The sequence below is a fragment of the Pezoporus wallicus genome, unplaced genomic scaffold (genome assembly GCF_028554395.1).
Source record: "Pezoporus wallicus isolate ANWC-B61680 ecotype Strahan unplaced genomic scaffold, APGP_CSIRO_Pwel_v1 contig_6732, whole genome shotgun sequence".
NCBI classification, from domain to species: Eukaryota; Metazoa; Chordata; class Aves; order Psittaciformes; family Psittacidae; genus Pezoporus; species Pezoporus wallicus.
Window position 1 is genome coordinate 1532055 of NW_026638638.1, and position 26335 is coordinate 1558389.

The 26335-nt window shown below is 39.9% G+C and overlaps 1 protein-coding gene across 18 annotated transcripts in view; it reads right to left on the reverse strand.

Annotated features, from left to right (window-relative positions):
- Positions 1-26129, reverse strand: part of ABI2 (abl interactor 2) — a 70141-nt gene extending 44012 nt beyond the window's left edge. For 5 of the 18 annotated variants that reach the window (XM_057411732.1, XM_057411725.1, XM_057411722.1 and 2 more), the window contains exon 1: positions 25908-26125. In XM_057411732.1, the coding sequence (XP_057267715.1) occupies positions 25908-26024 (117 nt within the window). In that variant the 5' untranslated portion in view covers positions 26025-26125. Of the gene's footprint in view, positions 1-25907 lie in introns of all 18 variants that reach the window. The other 13 variants (XM_057411735.1, XM_057411730.1, XM_057411728.1 and 10 more) reach the window with 8 other exon arrangements.
- Positions 26130-26335: the final 206 nt, after the last annotated feature.

Sequence of the window (26335 nt, forward strand, 5' to 3'; positions counted from 1 at the left end):
GGGTTTATTACAGAAGATTAACACAAATTGCTGCCTTTAATATCAATACGGAAAAAAAAAATCTTCCAAGATTAATACTTACTGTTGAATTGAAAGGGAAAGAAAAAAAAATTTACCACCAAATTTTCATTCATAAAAATCTCTTAGACAAAGACAGTTCCGAACGGAAAAATCTCAATTCATACTCAAATCAACTCTCCAGTGTACAATGCATTTAGGTGTCTAAGTAGAAGCTGAGTTATTAACTACACTGAAAGGTGTGCCCACAATTTCATAATCACTTTCTCAACATATACATCATCTCCTGCTATTGTTCTAAACAGTACCGTTTACTGAAAGAAGCTCATATTACATGAGACAAAAAAGTAACAGTGAAATTTTGAGAATGGAACAGATAAATTGCTTTGATTACTGTTAATATAAAACCAAACAAGCATTTGTCTTAAGACCAGCAAGCAAAACCCCTCATGCTTCTTTTGACTCTGCATCAGCTTCAAGAAGCCTCAAGAACAAAAGCTGGATGCCACAGAGATCAACAAGCCTGTGTTATTCAGTACAAAATGTGCTCAACTATGATGCTGACAAAGCATACTTCGGTTTTCCTGTGAAAAACAGAAGATCAAACTCTTATATCATCTTTTCCATTTTAATTGTTGCTGAATTCCTTGAAGTTACTGAAAGCCTCATACATAATTAAATATTTTACACACATTTATTCAAATGCACAGATGGTATTTGCTTAGCCTATCCAAGTGCTTTCTGAGGTCCTTTCATAAGCTACTAAAAATGATTGAGAACTGAGCATCATTAATTCAATAATTATGCCAAAATCATGCCAAAAGGTTACATAACTGATAATGAAAAATACAATAGATTTCTGTTTTAATAAACCATCTCATTAAATAGTTACTTGCTCAAGAATATCCCTTATCCCTTTCCTCACTACCAGAACTGCTCATTCCCACCATGAAAAACCATGTGCCATGCAATTCCTAAGTAGTTAGTCTGTAACACACAGGTGAGACAAGCACAAAAAGCAGAAATAATCACTGACTTGTCAGAACAGAAGGAAATGAGATCTCCCAGAATTCCTGGAAAAAAAACACCACAGAACTACCAGAAAACCTGAAAAAAAATCCCTTTGGATGTGCAGGATCCATGTGTTCTCCCAGTACATTGAACACAGGGGAAAACCCATTCTACTTGTTCTTTGTTATAACCACAGCTCCAACATATTTGGAGGTTGGGGCAGATATTTTTGGGTTTTGTCAGTTGTAATACTATAATCTCCAAATTATTCATCCCTACATGTGAACACTTTTCTCTATATAATTGGTTATTCTTATAATTATTGCTATTATTATTTTAGGAAGAGGGCTAGCATGATTGCTTTGTGACTTTACTCAAATGTATGCACATTTATTTTAAAATTAAGGAGAGCTGGTAGTCATCTTGCCCATTTGCATGTACTCTACATCATAAGCATGAATTAATCAACTGCAAAGAAACATAAGCAAACAACATCTCAGATATGAATAGGAACCACTTAACACATACCCTTCCATAAACCCACTGATAAGTTCCATGACAAGTTTCTATTATTCTAAATTCAAAAGAATACATAAGAAGCAAGACACACTGAAACTACACAACAGGGGAAGCATCAAGATTAATGGGACTGGTAATCTGGGATACAATTTAGTAGAAATGGTACCTCTGGACTTTGGAGATAGAATATTTTTATTTCATAGTAATTTTAACACCACCATATCTGGACAGCTAACTATAATTAAAGTAACCTGCTTGACAACTCTCCGCTCCATTTGTGAAGAATGGAGCATGCTAGTCTCCCAGTGACATGATTCCTTTCTTATTAGTGAACTACTCCCAGAAATGACAATACACAATGCAAGAATCAGCACTATAATGAAACTTGAGTTCTAGGTGGACCATCCAGGCACAGAGGTTACAGTCAGGCACCTAAACTATCCCACCTTATAAATATTTGTCAAACTGAAAAGTACATTTCTTCACAATTGCTTCTAAAGTCTCTACTCAATTTGTAAATGAAGGTATTTAATTTGATGTTCACACAAAGTGCTTTTAAAATTTAAACACCTTTAAATGGGAAGTTACTGGAGTAAATTCTAAATACAACTCGAAAGAAATGGGATTAGGATGACTGTCATAGTACTGTGAATTCTGCATATTCTAAATCTAATCAAACGCACAATCTTTTGAGTTGAGATCCAACAGTAATCTAAGCATAGCAATCATCAAAGCTGTATAAGGCATTATGGCATCTAGGTTAAAAACAATCATTACAGAAGATACCAGTTTCAGAATAAAGAATGCAACAAAACTATCATTAGATTTTATAATTCAAACAACATTCAAGGACCAAGCAATAAATGTAGTATCTATAAAAGAAAAATCCATTTCCAAATGCAAGGTTAACTGCATTCATCATATTCCATTGATATAAAGTATAAATAAGGCTATTTCCATTTCATAATTAAATTATGATAATAATTTGCTTATTTTACCTGCAAACTGATAACACACATGCTAGCTGTGTAATATACTCTTAGCACTCATACTTTCGTAAAGTCTTTGATATCAGGTTGTTCTGGTTTTCAGATTACTAAAACATTATAATGATGTACTAAATGTCACTAGAATTTCTTGATCATAAGTGTGACTTCCCAATTTCTAAGCCAGCTGAAACTCAGTATCAATAATTCTCTACAGACAGTATCAGGTCATTCATTACATTGAAGTCTTTTCACTGCAGTTGATTCATTTGGTATTTTCGGCGCTGATCCTCAAACTGTGGGTTTGATTAACAGCTACGACAGCTACCTCCCAAAGAAATGTATACAAAGTCTAATCTCCTAAATGGAAAAGCAACTTTTAAAAATACATACTGCATTCGAGGCCGTCAGTGATGGCAAAACTAACTCACTGGTTTGAAATTTATGACAGAAATAACTACTGCACCCAAAAGATAACAAGAAGTGATAGCTGTGGACAAGTACAGCTTTCCCTGACATCTAATCACTTGCAACACTGTTTTCATCCTGCCAGCATCACTGCAACAAATCTGTCATCTGTTTCACTTAACCATCACTAGGATCAAACTTAATGTTGTTTTCCATACATTCACAAGCACAGCTGACCAGTGCACACATACAAATGTCCTACTCTCACCAAAACTGGCAAGTTCCTATTTTTCCAAAGGACAGCTAAAGTCCTGTTTATGAAAAAAAAAAACAAACAAACCAGCCCATGCTAAATCCATATAAGCCTCCTAGACAAGGTTATAAAGTTTGTTCAACACACAAAGTAAATAGTTTAAAATGACAGATCACAAGGAGCTGAACAGCATGACAGAATCCAAATGTGATTATAACTAAAATGTAGTTAACATGTAGTTATATCAATAGATATTCATCACTGCTTTACAGCATCAGTTGTAGCTCTTGCATGAGAAATAAGCAGCAGTGACAAAAATGTATTCCCCGTGCACATTTAAGACTCCTGTTCTGTTAACCAATGAAGGCTTCACCTTACTCTGTTAGCTCTTTGACAATAACACAGCTGAGAGAAGTGGATCATTTTCTAGTTCATCTGACAACATGATTATTATTAGAGTTACAAATACAAGGCAAATTTTGGCTTTAACACCAATACAAAATCAACATATTTGTAGCCATAAGTGACTAAGCCAACACAAATGCACCAGAAGAACCTTAGAAACAGCAAAGTTTTTCAGGCTTAACTCTACTATCTCATGTACTTGCTGTTCCAAAATTCTTCATTCACCAAGGATGCTTCAGTGTGCAGAGTTTTCACTGATTGTACAAATAAAAATAATGGATTAATTCAGTCGAAATCAAATTTTTTATAGCTACTTGATCAAAATAAAACAAGTCACCATAGCCGCTGCAGAAGTTACTTTTCAGATGCAAAGTGGCCTTCAGAAGTTAGAACAAATTACAATCATAGAGCAATCACTCTGCTGTTCAAAAAAGAAAGTTATTTGTACCAAATTGTATTCTCCTTAGCAATATCAGATAAACAGGTTTTCACACACTCAAGAAACCTGACCAGGTCCACCATTTCTAAGAAAAGGATGTCTATTTCAGCTTCACAAAACATTATCCAGTCACAGGGGTTTATGTAACATCTGAGTTATTTCCCAACTTTGCCAGTTTCTTCATTCAACTATAAATTCCCAATTCATTACATAGCAATGAATGAGGCCAATTAACAACTTTAATTTAGAATCACAAGCAGAGTTATCTGTGGCAGTAGAAGCAGGTTCTGCTTCCAAGTGTCCATTGCCAGACATTACAATTTTATAGCAAGAAAAGCTAAGTAGGACACGCAGCCATGCCATCAACCATCATGGTTTAGAGCCTAATGTACTACTGTAATCAGTCAGATGGCAGGACAGCTTGTAATTGCCAGAGTGTAATTACAGCATATAAGGGGAAGATATACACCCTATTCAGCCAATAGCTCCCAAAAGAAAGGCAGGCAAATGTGGAGATGAAACCCACCTCAGCTACCACAGCTATATCAGGCAGTCATTGAGCTGTGTTAAGAGTCCCATTTTCACTAGGCAGGAAAAGTAAGGTACCCAAGGAACACAACCTGCTGGACAGCCTTTGCTGTCTGTCCCAGCAAATATAATCCTGCTTCTTTAAAATTCTTCCCACGGTGTCAAGCCAACTAACACAAGTTTTTTAATTGCCATCCACTGCCTCTCCTTCCTCACATGAGCACTCCCCAAATTTTTATCATTCTAGAAGTTATATTTTAAACTAGCTATCTTTAATAACTATGGCTAAAAAAAAAAAAAAAAAGACAAAGAGGCAGAGCTACTCCAGGTAACAGGAGTATGCCATCTCAAAGACAATCAATAGGTAGAGGAGAGGGCTTAAACTAAAACTAAATGGGGGCAGGAATTTGTGTTATCACTTTTCTATTTCTAGGAAACAGACACACTTGGATTACCCAAATCCATTTAGTGATCAGTTAACTACATTTGAAATTATTCTTAGCTGGCACTTTTTAAAGCTGCTGTCAATTTGAACATAATGAAAGGAATGAACTGTCTTCAGATATATGCCCACAATCTAACAGAACAATAACACCTTTTATTTCATAAAAAAAATTAGAGCTCAAAATAAGAAACTTTCATGCAACAATCACAACATAAAACATTCCTTTATGAGGCAAAAGAACCACTGGAAGCACATTAGAACTCCAAAACCTAGAGATTCATGGTTAAATTAGCAGAGCCTGAGAGCTGCAGTGACAGTTGATGGCTCTAAAGCACAGAACTAAAGAAATCGGAAGAGGTGTCCCTCCATTTCTCCATGAAAGGTTTCCCAGTCTCTCCAGCTTTACTTTTTTTTCCCCTTTTAAACAAACATAGCACCCTTCCTTACTTACTGCAGAACCACCTGAAGGCCAAAGTCTCCAGTTTCTCCAATGCTATATCATCACACAGACCAGAGTAATGGACATTTGCACCCCATTAGATGACCAGACACAAATATATTCCTGTTCTGACTCTGAAAAGTCACAACAGTCCACATATCTTACAGGCCTTTTTCCTCACCTTCACTGAAGAGCTTGACAGAAAGAGAGCAGAAGCAAGTAGACAACAGTTTGATTTTTTTTCTCCATAACCACGTTCAGCCTGCTGAAAGCTGACCCTTGTCATACTACCCATCTACTGAAGGTGGTGGTGGTAACACTCAATAATACACTGCCATAACTGAACCAAGGATGAAAACAAATTAAAACTACCATGATCAACAAATATAAGTGAAACAAATTTAGGAGAAGTTCACTGAAAATTGCTAAACAAAACCAATGCCTTCTTATTCAATAGTTTTTTTCCCCTCTGTGCCATGAAAGCTGTATCTGCTCACTTTTCTGGAAAAGAATGTTTTTTACAAAGTTTTGCTCCTGTTACCATAGCGCTGGACAAAACGCAATACTGGCAAAGTGAGAATGAGATTCTAGCCTCTTATGCAGAGACTATTAGCCCACCTCTAGATCTGTTCTGCACTCCTTGAGTAACTAGTGAAGGTTTTACAAATACAAAAGTCATGTCTCCAAGAAAGGAGTCCCAGCCTAATTCCCACAGGTAGACTGCTAGAAATAAAGGGGTTTCAGAAGTTCATCCATTTTGTTTATGTTTGTAACAGAGTTGTCAATACATAAAAACCAGAAGGTTGCAGGAGGCTTTTCATTAACTAAACTCAAACTTTGCTTTGCTGCTACGATTTAAGAAACTCAAAAAATAAGCAGGGGAAAAACAAAAAAAAAACCAAAAAACTCAAACAAAAAAAACCAAAACCTTAATTAGTAGTTATTCTCTTTTCCCCGGTTAACCAGCAGTTTTGGTCCATTTACTTCAAAATTAGAAGTAAACCTTCTGTCAATTGCTATGTAGTTCAAGAACAGCAAGCAAAGTCGCTATATTCAACCTGCAGTATATAACTTAACACCACAGCATCAAGTTTTCTGTAACTATTTCCAGCGAGGTCTGTATTTTACACACACATTTTCCTAAGCACGACCTATTTTCACACTAATTGCAGTGCTTCTTGCCCAGAGACTTTTCCATGCAAGCAGTAACTCAATTTTTTTTAAAGTAATATATGGACATTTTACATCCATAAATGGATGTGCATGTTATGTCTCATATGTCTCATATCAACTACACTGCACCTGTAATGCACTTATCTCCATACAATACTACTTAGTCAATTACTTAACAATTAACAAATACCATACTGAAGTATAAAAAACAATATGCTGGATAAACATAGCAAAATCGGGTAAAGTTTTCCTCCACATACAGTAATTTTTACATTGCCAGACTGGAAAACACTATGACTGTGTTGCAGGTCACAGAGCCATTTCAGAATTTCTCTCTAGCAACAGGGAGAGTTTTCAGCTTGTTAAAGAGAAGCTGGAATTTGAAACACGTGATCTACCAGAGGCAAGGAACATCTTGCTTAGCTACAAAGCTGAACATCCAAGTCAGAATAAGCCTGAAGAACCTGTATTTTTCTGAAAATTCCTTCAGAATGGCACCAGGGATTTCATACAGTGAATGTTTACAACTGCTGTCCTAAAGCAAAGCAATGGCATTACCTGATTGCCAGAATAATGGAACTGGACACCGCGGCAGAAGCTGTGTGAATTCTACATAGTTGGTTTTACTCATGCGCCCAAAGAAAGTGCATTATTTATCAAATATCTTCTTTGAATCAAGAGCACAAGAGGTTAATAGATTTAAATGAATATGACTAACCCCATGACAGCAATACCAGACAAGAGTTTCTATTTCTAAAAGCTTAAGTTCCTTTGTTCCAACATTTAAGTATCAGTTGAAGACAGCACTTAACTATAACTTATGTGAACACCACACAAAATTACATGCTAAGACTCTGAAAAACACAACTTTAGCAATATCCCAGTCAACATGCAGCAGCAAACCTCTGTGCAGGACCTCTAAGAAGAGGCAGCAGCCAAGGACACAGTTCTATCAGCATACCTTGCAAATAATCAGACAATCAAATTACTTGGCATCCAACAGAAGAGAGAGTTCTGCAAACTTGACAGCAATTATGAAACGTAAGATAAGTAGCACATACAAAGGCACAAGAAGTTTTAAGAAGAAAAAGCTATCACAAAAGCTGAAAGGGTCCTTCAGAAAAAAAGACAGATGAATGAATAAAAGTATTATAGAGCATCTGCAATGCCCAAAAAATTAGCAGCTGCTCATCTTTGAGCATGCATTAATCATGTCCAAGACCTTAGCTTTCACTAAAAAACATTTTTTACCACCAAAGCACTTACAGGGACTATTTTAACATTATTTCCCCCAAACAGGCACATGTTTTTGTTTTCTGTTTGACTAATTTGAGCCAGACTTCCATAAGGCTCCTTCAGATTCGTTCAGATTTCTGCATGTACTGGTGCTGTGCAGCCCAAGACCTGTATAAATATCCCTTAGTCACTCCTGTTATCAATCAGGACACATTTTTGTAAAGCTATGGAACACCATTTTTTTTCCTCCAATCAATATTTATAGAGTGGTTAAGAATTCATATTGGACAGAAAAGACACCATCTGTCACAGACATCTTGGCAGAAGCTAAAAATGTACTGCTATTTTTTCCCTACAACAGCCACATTCTGAGTAGTCCAATGAAACTTAATCTCAGAACTTCCATGAAGTAAATCAATCCATTATTATCCTCACCTAACAAAATTCCTACTAATGAACTTTTAGCTGCAATAGTCTTTAAAGTCTATTTTTACACACAATTTTCAAAGAAAAGTCATATACAGCCTATTGCTGCCTCAAACAGGGAAACCCCTTCCTTTCATACAATTTAAATTCTGAATATTTCAGTAAAAGAATAACTTTAATCCCACAGTTGAGAATTATTACACTGTTCCCCATATAGGCCAAACTTCATCATATCCAACTACAGCAGCAATACTGGATAGTTTTACACATTCTGGCAAGTCTCACAATGACAAGAGCTCTCAGCTGTAAATACAACACGAAGGATGCAAGCATTACATGCAGTCTTGAAGCCAGCCTACTCAAAATGCACCAACAGCATGCCTGCAACTTCAAGCATACCTGTAACTTCAAGCATACCTGTAAGCACTAATGTGGTGACTACTTATGTCATTATGCTTAGATAGCCTAACAGTGTTAAACTGAAGTTACAGAAATGAAAGCTTATAGGATAAAAATAGAAAGTGACTCCGCAAACTTGAGAAAGAACATACAATTCCTCTCCCAGCAGTTTCGTGCTGCATTACAGGATACAAGAACACCTACCTTTGTGTTTACATTCACCATAATCATGACACAGAATGAAACTCTTAAACTTCACTTATTCACTCAACTGAAATGATGTTCTGACAATCCTGAGCTCTTCCTTGTCACAAGAATAGAAATGTTAGGAAATGCAACAACAAAATAAGAACACTTCAAATGCTGAATGCCTTTTCTATGTCACAAAAGGTTCTCTCGCCTCACATTCTTCCTTTTTTTTTTTTTTACATGAATTTGCTTGTTTTCAGGTTGTCCTAACAGACTGTTACAATTGTATAGTCGGCAAGTTCACTACCATCAGGGGAAAAAAAAAACAAAAAAACTTTTCCCTATACCTTAATGAATTAAAGTGCTGCACAAATGACTTTTTCATTTGACAGAACATGTAATATCACCTCTACCTGCCTAGGTATGGCAATATATAAAATTATCCTGGAGAGTTTCACAATATAAAATACAGAGAGGCATGGAAAAAGCAGGAATTTTCAAGCAGCTTTTTAGACAAGAAATTCTCTCCTTTACTTTTGCAGAACACTCCACCAACTATATAATCTCTAATGCTCCACCTCCCTAGACACAGGCAAGTGGCTTTTTTGCAAAACTCACCATCTTCCAGTCAACTTACTCAACAGCTTGTCCCTAAAAAACAGGAAATACCACCCTGCGTCCACATTGCATGTTTTTCTTCTGCTGAATGTAAACAATTCTTGAAGGACTGTGTTCAAACACAGCCTTAAGTGCCTATGAAATCCAGACCAAAAAAGTCCTTGGAAAAAGGCTCCTTCCACTCTCTTTCTAAGTAAAAACAGTACTTACCCTGACTGGTAAAGTATGAAATCTAGAGATGAACAATATCATATAAGAGCTGTGTTACTTAAAACCAAAAGAATTAGGTAGAAGCAGTTGACTGCTCAAATTGTGATTTACTTTGTGCAAAGGCATGTAATGAGAAGAAACTTTGCTCACAAAAAAAAACAAAAAAAAACCACAACAAACCCAAAAAAACAAGCAAACAAAAAAACAACCAGCTGGACAATCTAACACAATACATATTAAATGGAAAGAAAAAAAAACACCCAAAAAACCCACCCACACCAATAATCCTCACATTTCAATCTCCACGTCTTAACCCCTCCGACAGAACCTAAACAACAAATACCTTTTTGAAAATTTTCAGCCTTTCAGAGCTGCCCTGGGTCCACTGAATACCGCATTAACCACAGAGTAATGTCAAGAGGCCTGAAAACTGAGGTCAAATCAGTTAAAAAAAAAAAGAAAAAAATACCACAGGAAGACTATCATTTCTCTCCCTCAAAAACAAAAAAGTGCATTTTGGTCCCCTTTATCAGAAGGAGAACTGAAATCATACCTGTATAGTAACTGCAGCAGATCGCCAAAGCAAACTTCAGACCTAAAGCTTGTGCATCATCTCCAGAGCAGCTCTCTTTCTCAAACGATAGAACACATCACACTGCTTATGGAAAAAGACAGATCCAGAGAAACTCCAGCTGCTGCCAGTATCATTACGTAGCCTCAAGGGTATCACAGAAAATGGAAGAAAATACTGCTTGGTTTTACGGGGGGGGATAATTTATTTAAAACTGAAAAGAAATAAATTTCCTTAAGTATGTTTTTCATTTTTAAGATACCATGTCACGCAAAAAATCATATTTGAGATTATACACTGACTATAAAGACATTGAGCATGCTGCTTAAAAAAGAAGCTAGATTTAGTAAAATACAATACTTTGAACCTTCAGCAGGGGTAAAGAAATTTCATTCTTCTCTGGATCCTTAACACAAGTTATAACTATAAAAAGGTAAGAAAAGTTCATGGAAGGTGGAGCACAAGAAAAATGTTTTTTTTTTCAGTGTCAGAAAATAAGCAAAGACAAAATCTCCTTCTCTTTATAGTACTTTAAAACACAGCCCTTCTAGAAGACAACTCAATTATTGGCACTGTATTCCTCACCTGTCCATTTCATGAAAAAATTTGGTTTTATATATGTATAAACCATGAAATGATTTATACCTCTGCATTAGTTATCCATCTGTTGAACAAGAAAGAAAATTCATAAGAGCTTGTCTTGCATAATACATAGACTTTATAAGCCTTACTTAAATGAGGGTCTTACTATGCTGCAAATATTTACAACAGGCTCATTACAGTGAAAATTTTTGTTTCCCAGGCTCTCTGCATTTGGTTCCCATTATTATAGACTTATGCATACAAATGAGAAAAAAAATAAATTTTTATCCATGCCTCTTTCTCCAGTCATCAAAACTGGATTTATCCTACTGTATTTGTATTAGATATGAAATTATTGACTAAAATAAAGACCGCATATACGTTAAAAGTTAATAATAAAGTTTTAAGCAGATCACAACATGTGACAGTTCTATTAACTCATCCCATCAAGTGATTATAGAAGCGTCCTCAATTTGTAAATGGTTTAAATTAACCATTATTGCTATCAGACACCTGTAACAAAGAATCAGAGTCTACAGATAACTTTATGTCTTCCATCATGCAAATTGATTGATTTAAACATACGCACACATACAGAAATAACTTCCCTTTTCTTTTGGGAAAGGACTACTCTTACGACAATGAACTGAGAACCTGACAAAAAAAAAAAAAAGGCTGCAAAAACAACATCCTCACGAGTTTAGGCTGACTACACACCACTCTGTCATTCAGAGTCTGCTCCTCAGAGCTTTTGCATGCTCAATCATTCTGCCCCTTCTAAAAGGGAATTACTCCATGGGCATCATTTCCCTAAGGGCACAAACACAAACAAGCCTAAATCTTTGAAGATGATTTCCAAGATCACCAGCACCTGAATGAAATGAGAAAACTGAGAAGTATATCAGAAAACACTTCACACTGGTTTATCAAAGTAACAAATAAATGTAATGTCACAGTTTTATGCGTCTCTACAACTCTGTTCACTCCCAGTTCTCTAGTTATTAGCCATGGTGGGAAAAACCAACTAATTTCACTATTTCACATATACACTCCACCATATAAAAATCTTCAATCTTTCCCATGAATTTATATAGATCTTGCTTAACTAACATGAGCTAATTGACACATTAATTCCCTCTCTTTGGAATGCCAAACCAACACCAATCTGTGCAATAATCATTTCAGAGGATACAGGATATATGTTATTCAGGATACCAAAAATATGGTATTAAACAGAAGCAGTATCCCCAATAGCCCAGTGAAATGGATTACAGTGGACAATATAAAACATTTCATTTAATGGGCATAAAATGCAATCATGAACAAGTTCAGAATAAACACGCAGGGGAAAACCACATGAAAGAGAAATTAAAACTGCATATATTTTCATTATTTATTTAAAATATTTAGCCTTTTTTAGAAGGCCATAAAATCCTAAACGCTAACTCATAACAATAATTCCACAGATTAAGTAACATTACCTATCAAACTAAACTTAGTACTCCTGTACTTTACTCAAGAAAAGTGGAAAACCAGTGTACACAGCTCATATTCTTCACAACATCATTTGCATATTCTTAAAATTTATTATTTCTCTGCCAAAAACAACAGCCCCTTTTTCGAGGTTTCAGGCATTTTTTAATCTCTCTGACATCCATCATCCATCTCAGCCTCTTATTTTGCTGTTAGCAGTGTGGGGAATAAGAGATTGGCAACTTCTCCTTTTAGATATATTTATAAATACTGAAAATTACTGTAAATTTTCCATAATAGCATGATATTCTATTACATAAAAGGGATTTTTTTTCTCCCTTTGGCTAAATACTTTGTGCTCATCCTCCCACCCCTTGCACTCCAGACAGATAAAACTTATGCTAACTGATCCCAAACAGCCATTTAATTTGGGATATTTAACATATTTACATTCCCCACAAGTGGCAGCAGACCAGTGGTTTTTACCCAAAAAGAAAGTAGGTAGACAAAGTTCTGCAGTCTGCAATAAACATTCTGCCTCACATATAAAGCGATAAACTAGCACCACTTCTCATGCCAATTTACAAACTTGCCACCTAGCAAACAAAAAAATTACAGTGAATTACAAACTCTGCAACACCCAACACCTCTCAAACAATATTTAAAAGGACATAATTCAAAATCACTTTGAGAATTTGCATTCTACAAACACATACTGTATAATGATTATTATTAAAGCAAATCAAGACAAATTAGTTCACTTTGAATTCACACTAAACTACTCACTAATAAATGGCTTTGTATATTTTGTTTGTTAAACAGACTAAAATCTTCTCTTTGAGAAGAAATCATATTCAAAAATACGATTTCAGTTATGTTTATATATCCCCATCTGCTAAGAACAGCAATACCGAGAACAGACTTTGACTGTTCTGAGACAGGCTTTACAGACAGACAAGCAGCAATTCTGCTTTCAAAAGTCACATATTACCTAAAGGTTATCTGTCATGACCCTTTCATGTTTAACAAGTTTCCACTAAGGGGCAGAAACAACACCTGACATTTTCACTACTAACCTAACCTTCGGGCCCAAAGAGCAGCACTCCTGCTGCAAAAAGCTTGAAATAACCTGATATCTTGAAGAACTTCTCTCTTACCTTAAAACAGTCCATCTAACAGCTTAGTGCCCTCATGAGGGATGGTCCCACTCTTTCCCTACTTCATTCCCACCTCCTCCATCACTTCACACTTCCACCATCACTGAGCAAAGCAATGATGCTTTTCTTGTCCTAGTCAGTTTTCTGTTGGTTTAGCTAACTGAGCGGGCTCACAAATGATCACATAAGGAACAGACCCAGGACAAGGACATAATTAGAATATAAGCAGAAAGATGGTAGACAAGCTCAGCAATCTTGCACCTAAACAGCAGCAAAGCCTAATATTTGCATATTTTGATAGGCATTGCTTTAATTTCTAGACACCTTATGTTCCAAACATTTCTAGGTGGGTATGAGGAATAATTTATGCACATAATCTTAAATACAAGTTTTCCAATATAAAAAAAAAGAAAAGGAAGTCTTATTCAGGATAGTCCAGCAAGCAGTCCATTCAATCTTGTCAAGGCAGGCCTTCATAGAATAGCTAGGGCTGGAAAAGACCTCAAGATCATCCAGCTCCAACCCCCCTGCCATGGGCAGGGACACCTCCCATCAAACCATGCCACCCAAGGCCCTGTCCAACCTGGCCCTTCATAAATCTCAATCAGAATGCTTCTTAATATTCCCACACCAAGCACAAAATTTAGAGCCACTGCCAGAGCCACCCAGCTGGTAACACACTGGACAAAGAGAAAATTGCTATCTGCCCTTCACTGCTGAAAAGACTGGGGCAGTCTTCTAAAGCCTTCAATCCCACCCATGAAACTTTAACACTGACAAGAAAGTAAATAAATTTTTCAAACCTTCCTCTCATAAGGCACAAAGCAAAAATTCTTAATTCTTATTCCATGTAACTATGATAGAAAGATTTCCTTCACTAAAATCCAAATTTAAATCACTTTCTTCTCCTTCCTTGAAACCAGTGAACCTCTTTATATTAACACTAAACAAAATCTCACAAAAATTCTTACAAGATTTAGCCTAGTCTTTTATCAAAAAGAATAACAGAAATTAATATCTGCTTTCTAACAATTAACTGAGCATAAAACAACTTCACTACAGTAACACTAAGCAAATAACAATAAAACAAGCACTTACATTTCAAACTGAAAGACCATTAAGAATAGATATTACAATGACATCTACTGGGAAATAAGCTGCAGGAAAAGTGGAGTCCATAGTTCAGAGCGTATCACTATAAATTTGACAGAGCAACTTGCTCATTGCACCTGGGAGCCAGAAAATTAACATTTCTCACTGAAAAAGGCACAGTTCATTTGCAAGCACATATTAGTCAAAAAAATTTCACTTCAAGAAAAAATTGCCAACCTAACCTGCAAGAACCCTGAAAAGAAGAAATGCACCTAAATTCAGCGTGCTGTGATTACATGCTTCATCTACTGAAATGCAGTTTTGCTTCATAAAGTATGAATAGCCCAATGTCTAAGGTTCCTGGTAGAGGTATCCAACAAAATTTACAAAACTTAGATTACTAAGCAAGAGGCTAATTTCAGGTGCACATTTAAGCATGAAAACACAATATTTGAAAAGAAAATCCAAGATAAATGGGCCAGCAGAATCTAGATGTAGACTCTACCGAAAGCTTTCAAAAAACATGGTACTTAAATACATTTATCAATAAAATATTGCGTTGAACATAACAGAGTAAGATATCACTTGCTTAAAGCACTGACTGGAGAAGCACTTTTCTTACATGGTGCACCACAGTGGTAAACCACTTCCTGCCTTAAAACCTACAGCACTAAACCACAAAGATTAATGATGCAAATGCAAGTAGAACATGAGCAACAGACAATAAATTTTAGAGAACTTATTAACTGTAGGATGCAGAAGCTTGCTACTTGGAATTACAATTCTTGAGCAATGTAATTCAGTAACCACAATCCAAAAACAAACTATAGAAGAGAACAATTAAAATACCACCTGTAACTAACAGTTATGGTCACAATACTTTGTATTAGCTACTTGCAAATTTACAGGTTGTATTTTTGCACTTATACAATACAGTATTACCATCAGCAAGTCCCATTACCACCAATAAAATGGCTTATGCTATTTCCACATCCACTCAATATAGAATCAATCTCACTCTTCCGTTCACTCCAGGTTGAACTTATAACACTATAAATGCATTAAATTAGCTTTCCTGGCAAAACACAGCACAGTTAATGCAAAGGAAAAGTAGACTGGTTGAGTGATAAATACTTCACCAACTTGGCCAGCTATACTCACTCACTTGAAAGGAAACAGACAAGATAGTCCTATACTCACATTATCACTAAACTTACCAACCTAACAACAAGCTCACCGTAAACCTTGAGTAGAAAGAGACATGCGCTAACAATTGGTGCAACCATTTAATATAGTTACAACTCTGATGGGCATATATAGACTGAACTACTACCATGGAAATTAATTTCAGAAAATTAGAATCAAAGACACATAAGCAACATACTTTCAAGTACTTTTTTCCTGTATTTGTCATACATATTGAAAATATTTGGTGTCACTTCTGCAGATTTTTATTTTTATATATGCTGTTAATGCAAGGGAGGCTAACTCTCTCCTTCAAGCAACAGTTTCTGCCAACCTTACCAACAGTAAACGTCAATGCAGAGCGCACTGAAGTAATGCCCCTTCAGACACATGGCAAGGTTTTGGTAGTGGGTTAGCCTCTGTGGGAAGAGTTCAGGAGCTGCCCTCATAACAGGCTAAGCCAGCTCCAAAACAGACCCGCTACCAGCCAAAGCTGTGTCAGGCAGTGATGCTGGTGGTGCCTCTGTGATAGCTTATTTAAGAAAGGGAAAAAAAACACTGCAAAGCAGCTGTGAGAGAGCAATAAGAAAAACGTGAGGGAAACAACCCTGCAGACACCAAGGTCAGAGAAGGGGCAAGACATGTTTCCAGACCCTGGACAGAGATACCCCTGCAGCCCATGGAGAACATCATGGTGGCAGAGGTCATCCACCTGCAGCCAACAAAGGACCACTGTGGAACAGATCACATGCTCCAGCAGGTGGGTATGCTCTGAAAGAAGCTACAGCCCATTGAAAGCCCACATCAGAGCAGGCTCCTGGCAAATGATGCAGACTATGGAGAGAAATCCATGCAGGAACAGGTTCTCCAGCAGGAATTATGGCCCATGGAAGACCCAGACTGGAGCAGTCTGTTCCCCACTGGGAAGAGCTTACACTGGAGCAGCTCTTTAAGAGCTGCAGCCTGTGGGAAGGACACATGTTGGAGCACTTTGTGAAGGACTGTCCCATTAGGGGGACCCCACATTCACGACAGGGAAAGGTGTGAGAAGGAAGGGTCATTGTAGTAGGGGATTCCCTTCTGAGAGGAACAGAGGGCCCGATATGCAGAGTTGACCCTCATCATAGGGAAGTGTGTAGTCTGCCTGGAGCCCGGATCAGGGATATCACCAGGGCGCTCCCCAACCTGCTGCACCCGACAGACTATTACCCGCTGCTGGTCTTCCAGACAGGTGGGGAGGAAGCTGCTTCCGCAGTCTGAGGGGGATGAAGAAAGACTACAGGGCCTTGGGGCGGATGGTGAAAGAGTCTGGGGCTCAAGTGATCTTCTCCTCTCTCCTTCCATCTTCCACTGATGTGGGAAGGAATGGGAAGATTCAGTTCATGAACAATTGGCTTCGAGACTGGTGCTACAGGCAGGGCTTTGGATTCTTTGATAACGGCTGGTTTTATAGGGCACCAGTCTGGACAATGACAAGTGAGAAAGGTTTGTCTCACAGAGGGAAAAGGATGCTGGGGCACGAATTAGCAGGGCTCATTTGGAGAGCTTTAAACTAGATTCGAAGGGGGATGGGCTTGTAGCTGGGCTTGCCCCAGTGGGGCAGCGCTCCAGAATTAATGAAGACTGGGAGGCCTCCTACAATCCTAGGGTGAAATCGGTGTGCTCAGCTCGCTCCCTGAAATGCCTGTACACCAATGCGCGCAGCATGGGAAATAAGCAGGAGGAGTTGGAAACCTGTGTTAAGTCAGGAGATTATGATCTGGTGGCAATTACAGAGACGTGGTGGGACAGCTCACATGACTGGAATATAGTCATGGAGGGCTATGTCCTTTTCAGGAAAGACAGGCCAGCCAGGCGGGGTGGTGGGGTTGCTCTTTATGTGCGGGAGGAACTACAGTGCACCGAGTTCTGTCCAGGGACAGATGATGAGCGAGTTGAGAGTCTGTGGGTGAGAATTAAGGGGCAGGCTGGCAGGGGGGATACTGTTGTAGGTGTCTGTTACAGACCACCGGATCAGGGTGAGGAAGTTGACGAGGCCTTCTACAGGCAGCTGAGAGTGGCCTCACAGTCACAGGCCGTGGTCGTCGTGGGGGATTTTAACTTCCCTGATGTTTGCTGGAAGGACCACTCAGCAACCCAGCCACAGTCCAGGAGGTTCCTCCAGTGTATGGATGATAACTTCCTCCTGCAAATGGTGGATGAGCCGATCAGGAGAGGAGCACTGCTGGATCTCATCCTCACTAACAAGGAGGGTCTGGTCGAAGCAGTAAGGGTTGAGGGCTGCCTTGGTTGCAGTGACCACGAGATGGTGGAGTTCAGGATCTTGTGTGGCAGGACTAGTAGAATACCAAGTAGAATTGCAACCCTGGACTTTAGCAGGGCAAACTTTGGCCTTTTCAAGCAATTGCTAGGGGAAATCCCATGGGCAGGGCTGCTTGAAGGTAAAGGGGCCCAAGATAGTTGGTTGACATTCAAGGACTGCTTTTTCCGTGCTCAAGATCGGAGCATCCCGACACGTAGGAAGTCAAGGAAGAGGGCCAAGAGACCTGCGTGGCTAAATAGGGAATTGCTGGGTATGCTCAAGTGGAAGAGGAGAGTTTATAGGTCATGGAAGGAGGGGCTGGCCACTTGGGAGGAATATAAGGCTGCTGCTAGAGGATGTAGGAAGGCAGCTAGGAGGACTAAGGCATCCTTAGAATTAAACCTGGCAAGAAGGGTCAAGGACAGCAAAAAGAGCTTTTTTAAATACATGGCAGACAAAACTAACACCAGAGGCAATGTAGGCCCACTGATGAACGGGATGGGTGCCCTGGTGACAGAAGATAAAGAGATGGCAGAGTTACTGAATGCCTTCTTTGTCTCTGTCTACTCTGCTGCGGGCAGTCCTGAAGAGCCCTGTACCCCTGAGACCTTAGATGAAGTCAGGTCGACGGAGCGGTTTGCCTTAGTCGATGAGGAATGGGTTAGAGACCAGTTGAGCAATCTGGACATCCATAAATCCATGGGTCCAGATGGGATGCACCCGCGGGTGCTGAGGGAACTGGCGGAAGTCATTGCTAGACCACTCTCCATCATCTTTACCAAGTCTTGGGAAACGGGAGAGGTGCCTGAGGACTGGAGGAAAGCAAATGTCACTCCAGTCTTCAAAAAGGGCAAGAAGGAGGACCCGGGTAACTACAGACCGGTCAGCCTCACCTCCATCCCTGGGAAAGTGATGGAACACCTTATCCTTGGTACCATCTTAAGGCATATCAAGGATAAGAAGGTTATGAGGGGCAGTCAACATGGCTTCACCAGGGGGAAATCATGTTTGACCAATCTCTTAGCCTTTTATGAGGAAATAACACGGTGGATGGATGATGGCAGAGCGGTGGATGTGGTCTACCTTGACCTCAGCAAAGCATTTGACACAGTCTCCCACAGCATCCTCGCGGCTAAAATGAGGAAGTGTGGACTGGATGATCAGGTAGTGAGGTGGACTGCGAACTGGCTGAAGGAGAGAAGCCAGAGAGTTGTAGTCTATGGGGCTGAGTCTAGTTGGAGGCCTGTAACTAGTGGAGTGCCTCAGGGATCAGTACTGGGACCGGTATTATTTAATATATTCATCAATGATTTAGATGAGGGAATTGAGTGTACTATCAGCAAGTTTGCTGATGACACTAAGCTGGGAGGAGTGGCTGATACGCCAGAAGGCTGTGCTGCCATCCAGCGAGACCTGGACAGGCTGGAGAGTTGGGCAGGGAGTAACTTGATGAAATATAACAAGGGAAAGTGTAGAGTCCTGCATCTGGGCAGGAACACCCCCAGGTTCCAGTATAGGTTGGGGAACGACCTGTTAGAGAGCAGTGTAGGGGAGAGGGACCTGGGGGTCCTAGTGGACGACAGGATGACCATGAGCCAACACTGTGCCCTTGTGGCTAAGAAGGCCAATGGCATCCTGGGGTGTATTAGAAGGGCGGTGGTTAGTAGGTCGAGAGAGGTCCTCCTTCCCCTCTACTCTGCCCTGGTGAGACCGCATCTGGAGTATTGTGTCCAGTTCTGGGCCCCTCAGTTCAAGAAGGACAGGGAGCTGCTGGAGAGAGTCCAGCGCAGGGCAACAAAGATGATTAAGGGAGTGGAACATCTCCCTTATGAGGAAAGACTGAGGGAGCTGGGTCTCTATAGTCCTCTAAGAGGAGACTGAGGGGTGACCTTATCAGTGTCTATAAATATATAAAGGGGGAGTGTCACGAGGACGGAGCCAGGCTCTACTCAGTGGCAAACAATGATAGGACAAGGGGTAATGGGTACAAACTGGAACACAAGAGGTTCCACTTAAACTTGAGAAGAAACTTCTTCTCAGTGAGGGTGACGGAACACTGGAACAGGCTGCCCAGGGAGGTTGTGGAGTCTCCTTCCCTGGAGACATTCAAAACCCGCCTGGATGCATTCCTGTGTAACATTATCTAGGTGTTCCTGCTCCGGCAGGGGGATTGGACTAGATGATCTTTCGAGGTCCCTTCCAATCTCTAACATACTGTGATACTGTGATACTGTGAAGGAGAGGCACAGACAGTGTGCTACAAACTGACTGCAAGCCCCATTCTCTATCCCCCTGCACCACTTGGGAGGAGTTAGAAGAGTTGGGAATGAAGGGGTGTTGAGCTTGCGAAAAATGGAGGGCTGGGGAGGAAGGTAGTTTTAGTTTTGGTTTCTCACTATCCTACTCTATTTCTAATTGGCAATAAATTAAATTAATATTCCACAAATCGAGTTGGTTTTGCCAATGGCGGTCATCAGTGTGTGATGTCCCTGTCCTTAACCCATAAGTTTTTCCTTACTTTCTCCTGTTGTTCTATTGAGGACTGAGAGTGAGCGCATGGCTTGGTAGGCACCTCGCAGACAGTCAGGGTTAACCAACCGCAGCATACTACTACAATTTAAAATCACACGTTTTCTGACATCCTACAATAGCCTGGCAGGCCAGATATACCTACGTATTAATTCACTGCACTCAGGAGTAAGATACTATAGCATATTGTCCACGTATCTTAATGACTTCTATGATTCTATGTATCCATTACCACTACTAGTTTCCTAGTATTTTTAAAGAGTTTCAACTTGTCAGCATCTTCCTGAATTGTTGGTCTAACATTCACTGGAGCTAATCAATATCTGCTTTCATGTCTGATGAACAAGTGTTCCACCCATCAATCCTCTTATCACCTCTTCACCAAAGCTGAATTATAAAAGAAACAAGCTTAAGCAGCAGAAAGGTTGAAAATAACTCTTCTGATAGTTACATTTCTGATGGTTAAATATATTTTACAAATCTGAGTTGCCTTTGTTAAGGTGATACACATCTTCAGAGAAGAGAATAGAGATTATTACTAAAGATCTAACCACCAAGTTACTATTTATAAAGGACTGCCATTTCTGCAATTTAAAACTGGTATGCTAATTCTAGCATTCTTCTCTTATTCAACCTTATTCTCTTGTTCAACCTACTGGAAGATAGATGCTTCCAAATCTACAGCTACTTGGTCTAAGTAAGATTAACAGATATGTGGAAAAGAACTATGAAACTCATCTGTCTACAGACTGTAGTAAAATTACTGAGAAACAAATAGTTTTCACCTTTATGTCTATGTAAAAGAAAGCTATCTGCAGGAGCTGAAAGCAGGTACTTCTAATAACCAGAAGGATGGACTATTAAGAACAGCAATAAAAATCCACTCCCATCCTTCCCCTCACAAACAACAGAAGGCTGTTTCTGTGTATAAAAAGCAATACAGTCATGGCAACCCGAAGACTATGAAGAGAGGAAAATCAGAAGCTCACGCTCCCCTTTCAGTCTCTAGAGCTGACAAGTAAAGTATAATAATCTTGAAAAGCTAGTAAATAGAGAGCTCAGAAATTCTTTTAGAAGAATCTAGATAACACAGTACATGGAAATCCTACACCCCTTCTGAAAGCTGAGCAAGGCACAGAGGATTGGCCTTTCACTCAATTCTGCATGCTAACTTTGGTGACAGGACTTCCCTCACCCAAATCTGTTCTTGCTAGATACTTCCTGGCTGAAATGCCTCCATCTGGTAATTTTTTCTGATGTTTTTAACAAAGAGTTAACAGACACAAGCATTCAGTTACCCTAGAAAGCCCCATGCACTGTGCAAAATGACAAGCTGATTTTTTTCAAAAAGCAAGGATCACGAGGAGCAAATAGAAGATTATTCTAGAATAGACTTACACAGGACAGCCTCAAAGAAACTGGACAGGTCAAGACAATGTTTGGAATTTATGTTAGTATACCAGTAATTTGCATAATTGCTTGGTCTTGTTACACCATCATAAATTAAGATTTTCTTCAGGATACTGATGAACAAAAACAATGCAGGAATATGAAAACTTTAAACACAGCATATTGTCCAGCATAACTAGTTCTCTGCTTTTTATGAAGTACCCAGATACATTAATGCAGACTGCAAATAGGTTTTCTTATAGTATCAGATACATCAGATAATCATAGAATCATAGAATAGTTAGGGTTGGAAAGGACCTTAAGATCATCTAGTTCCAACCCCCCTGCCGTGGGCAGGTTCACCTTACCCCAAATCATATCACCCAAGGCCTCGCCCAACCTGGTCTTGACTCAGATAATATATTCCAGAGAATTACTCTGTTGCAGAGTTTAGACTGAGACTGAACTTGGTAACAGAGAACACAGCATTAGTACATAAAGCATTGAATAGGCAGAATAAAATTTAACCCATGACTGACATTGTGTCAGATACCACAAAAACATCCTCCTAGATAAAAACACTTATCTTCCTCTTCTCTTTAAGAAGCTGAAGTATGACATAGGAATAACTCCATGATTTCTCCAAGTTATTGAAGAAGAAGCCCTTCTGGGCAAGAAAAGTTATTTGATTTCTGTAGTAACACAAGCAGATTAAAGTGAGCAACTTACACATTATCTTTAAAAGCTGTAATTTTGTATAAAGTAGAATCAGAAAAATTACTAAACTAATTGCTATGGTATTCAAAATTATACTTAAATTTTCTCCTATCCATTTATTTTCCTATTTAATGGAATACTATCTCTTGAAAAGCAGATCACCTTACCAGGTAACTGATTGACTAGAGGGCTGAGAAACCGACTTACCCAGTGGGAAAATTTAAAAAGAACAACCATTGATAAAGAAAAATTAATGAAAAAACTTTTTTTGTCCAAACAGTAGCTTTTTTACTTTCATTACTGCAGGATCACTTACTGAATATTTGCTCTATTTCCTACAATGTTCCACAAAATTTTAAGCTGAAGTGCTCCGAAACACTTATTGTATCACAGACTCAAGGGAAGAATAACAATTTATGTAACATTCCCTGTTGCTACAGTGATTGAGCTAAGTATCAATTATAATTTGCATAAACACTGCCAAAAATTTAAAGAACTGATTTTCCACTTCTTAAGCAGAAGTCAAATGAGTTGCAGTTGACACAACTTCTACTACTATAAACTACAAGCAACTTCCACATGTAGGAGATCAGGTTTGATTATTTTGAAGCTGCTATGATATTGCTAAGGGGGGGAAGGAAGAGAAAAATACATTCACCTTAGCACTGAACTTCAACTGACCTATGCCTCCACTGACTTTTGCAACCATTTTTGTACTTGACAAAAAAAATCTCAAAGCACCAACTGACATAGAAAAGGGAGTGGCTTGTCTACAGACAAGTACAGCCCAGTGTAGCACCTACATCAATGGTCCCATCACCACACTGCCTACCATCCTGCAGATTATATTCAGGTCTCAGTCACTTTCTGAGCCTCCAGGAGATCTGAAGAATAACCACAACAAAACTTCCTGTCAACAACAAAACACTAAAGGATTACAGTAGAATTATCCCATCTTCACTACATGACTTTCTGGACAACTACTCTTCCATATGCGTCTAAGAAATCACATGCCCATCTTCACCATAAAATCCAAGGCTACTATTTTGAATGTAATTTGGATTTAATTGGACATAAGAGTTTTGGGATTATAACCATTATTATAATCAAAATCACCAGTATCCAACTAATCAACAGTTATAGTCCCATATACAGCTTTGTATACAGATCCTGTGCAAGAGTTTATGCAGCTCTGGCACCATTAAGGCGAGGGGGGTTCACCAACAGATTTGCTGCTAGGACACTCACATCACTAAATGCAGAATCCCCTCACGCTGGACCTCTTCTGTACAAAAATCCCACTCTGTGGTCTCTCAGCCAATTCCAAAGACTAGAGCCTATCGCCTTCCTGCTGCCCTTCATTCACCACTTGTTTAAAATTTAAACATGCCCATGCTGTGACCCATACTGCACCTTGCAGTCAACACTCACAATACAGTTTTGTTCTTTCATTCTCACCTCCCCCTTAAAGCTCTCTGTTGTCACGATGCTTGGATAAATGGCCAACAGTCAGGGAATTGCTGTGAAGTGGCCAGAATCCATCAGGCTGACCAAGAGTGCCTCATTCTTTTCGTTCACTCACCATCTGTCTGTATCCATCTCCATACAGTCCTTACAGACTGTATGCTGTCTGCAGCAATAACCACCTTTTTTCATTCTCTATTTGCACAAAACCGCATGGAGTCCTCCTCTGTAGTTTTAGTTAAAACAATAAAAGCGAGCTGTTCAACACTGATTTTATAAACGGGTTTATACAAAGAAAAGGAAAAATGGTCAGAAAAAGGACAAAAAAAAAAAAAGCCAACTCAAACTACATCTGCTTCTTCCTATTTGGTTCTGCCTTTCAAGACTCCTCTTCCCTATTTCAGAAAATATCAGTTTTCCAGTTTTCATAAAAGCATAAATCTAAATACATGTATGTCAAGTTATGGCTGTAAGAAAGCATTTCAATATATTTCTCTTCAAGAATGTAAGCCACTTCAACACAGGACAAGTTATTACATAATAAGATACACCTCTAATTTCCTGTAATTGACATGTTTTGTAATGACCCAAAATATGCAAAGTCTTCTCTCTAGAGGGCAGTTGGTCATCAAACAATTCAAAAGAAACAGAGCTGTTTTTAGAGGGGCATTTTAAATATTCTGTCACTGGTTCAACATTCTCTCCCATCTTCACTGACATAACCTCATCACAAGATCTCATCCCTACTTGTCTTCTGGAAACACACAAGCATTTTCCACTTAGGAGACTGAAAGCAAAACCAGGACTGGGGCGCTTTGTATCTTCCCTTCACACAAGACACCACAAACCCATGTCCCTCTCTTCTGTTTCCTACACATTCAGACCCTTCTCAGGGGGTCTTTTTTGGGGGGGAACTCTTTCATTTGGCCCTACAATTGCTATGAACATAAGCTGACAATATTTTTTTTCTCTTCCTAGTAAAAAGAGAAAGAAAGAAAAAACCCAAAGTCCTAACATCAACCTGGCTTCAGAGTGGTCAGAACACAAATCACTCACTGCGGTTGCAACTTGGGCGTAATCTCCTTCTCCCTAATTCTGTATCATCTCTACTACATCATGCTTTCATCCTGCACCTACAACTTGGTAGCTGCCCTTCCGATCAAATACCCCAACCCTGCTTGGGAAAGGAAATATAAACTGACAGGTATATCCCAATTAAAACACATAGCATTGTGTTCTAAGTTAACAAGCAAAAAAAGCTGTATTTACACGAGACCAGTACCTCCTCAGTTTATCACACCATCTCCGTGCTGCCAGCAAAGGAGAGCAGAAGGTGGGAAAGGAACGAAAAGCAGCAACGCAGACGACACCATCCGAAATAAATATTCAACACGCTCACAAAGTGGAAGGAATTTAGAAATCAATTACATATCTAAACGCCTCGTCACACCGGGGTAGTTTATGCTGGAGGTGAACCAGCTCTCCAGTCCCCAGGCTGCAGCAGTCAGTGCCACCCACCCGTCGCCCTCTCATCGCGAAGGGGACAGGGGTGGCACGACTCCGCTCCGCCGACCCCGGAGTCGGCCCCACCGCCAACACCGGGGTAGAGAGGAGGACACGACCCTGCCCAGCCCTCGTGGGGCTGCTCCATGACCACCGCCTCGCCAACCGGGGCCACCTCAGCACCAGTGACCGTTAGGCGGGGACGGCGACCGTTATGCCGCGCGCGCCCCGCCCGCCGCACCTGGATGTAGTTGGTCTCGCAATACTCGGCCACCCGCTCCAGGTTCGTGTAGCTGTCGAACAGGGCCCGGCGCCCCCCCGGGATCTCTTCCTCCAGCAGCATCTGCAGCTCCGCCATCTTCACATCCTCTCACCCGGTCCGTCCGTCTCTCGGTCCGTCCTCCTCGCCTCCCTTCGCTCCGCGCTGTACCCTTTCCCCCCTCCCACCCCACGGCGTTACTCGCCACCCGAGCCCGGCCTCGCGCCGCGGGCAGGAAGCGCGCGCGCGCGCGCCAGACCCCCACCGCGGCGGTGGACGGGACGCGGCCGGCAGACACCTCTTGCGCATGCGCCCGCCTCCCACCGAACACCTCCCCCCCCCCCAACCTTCCCCTCCGTCCCGCAGAGCGCCCACTTCCGGCCCGGCGGAGGGACGCGGGTGATAACTGG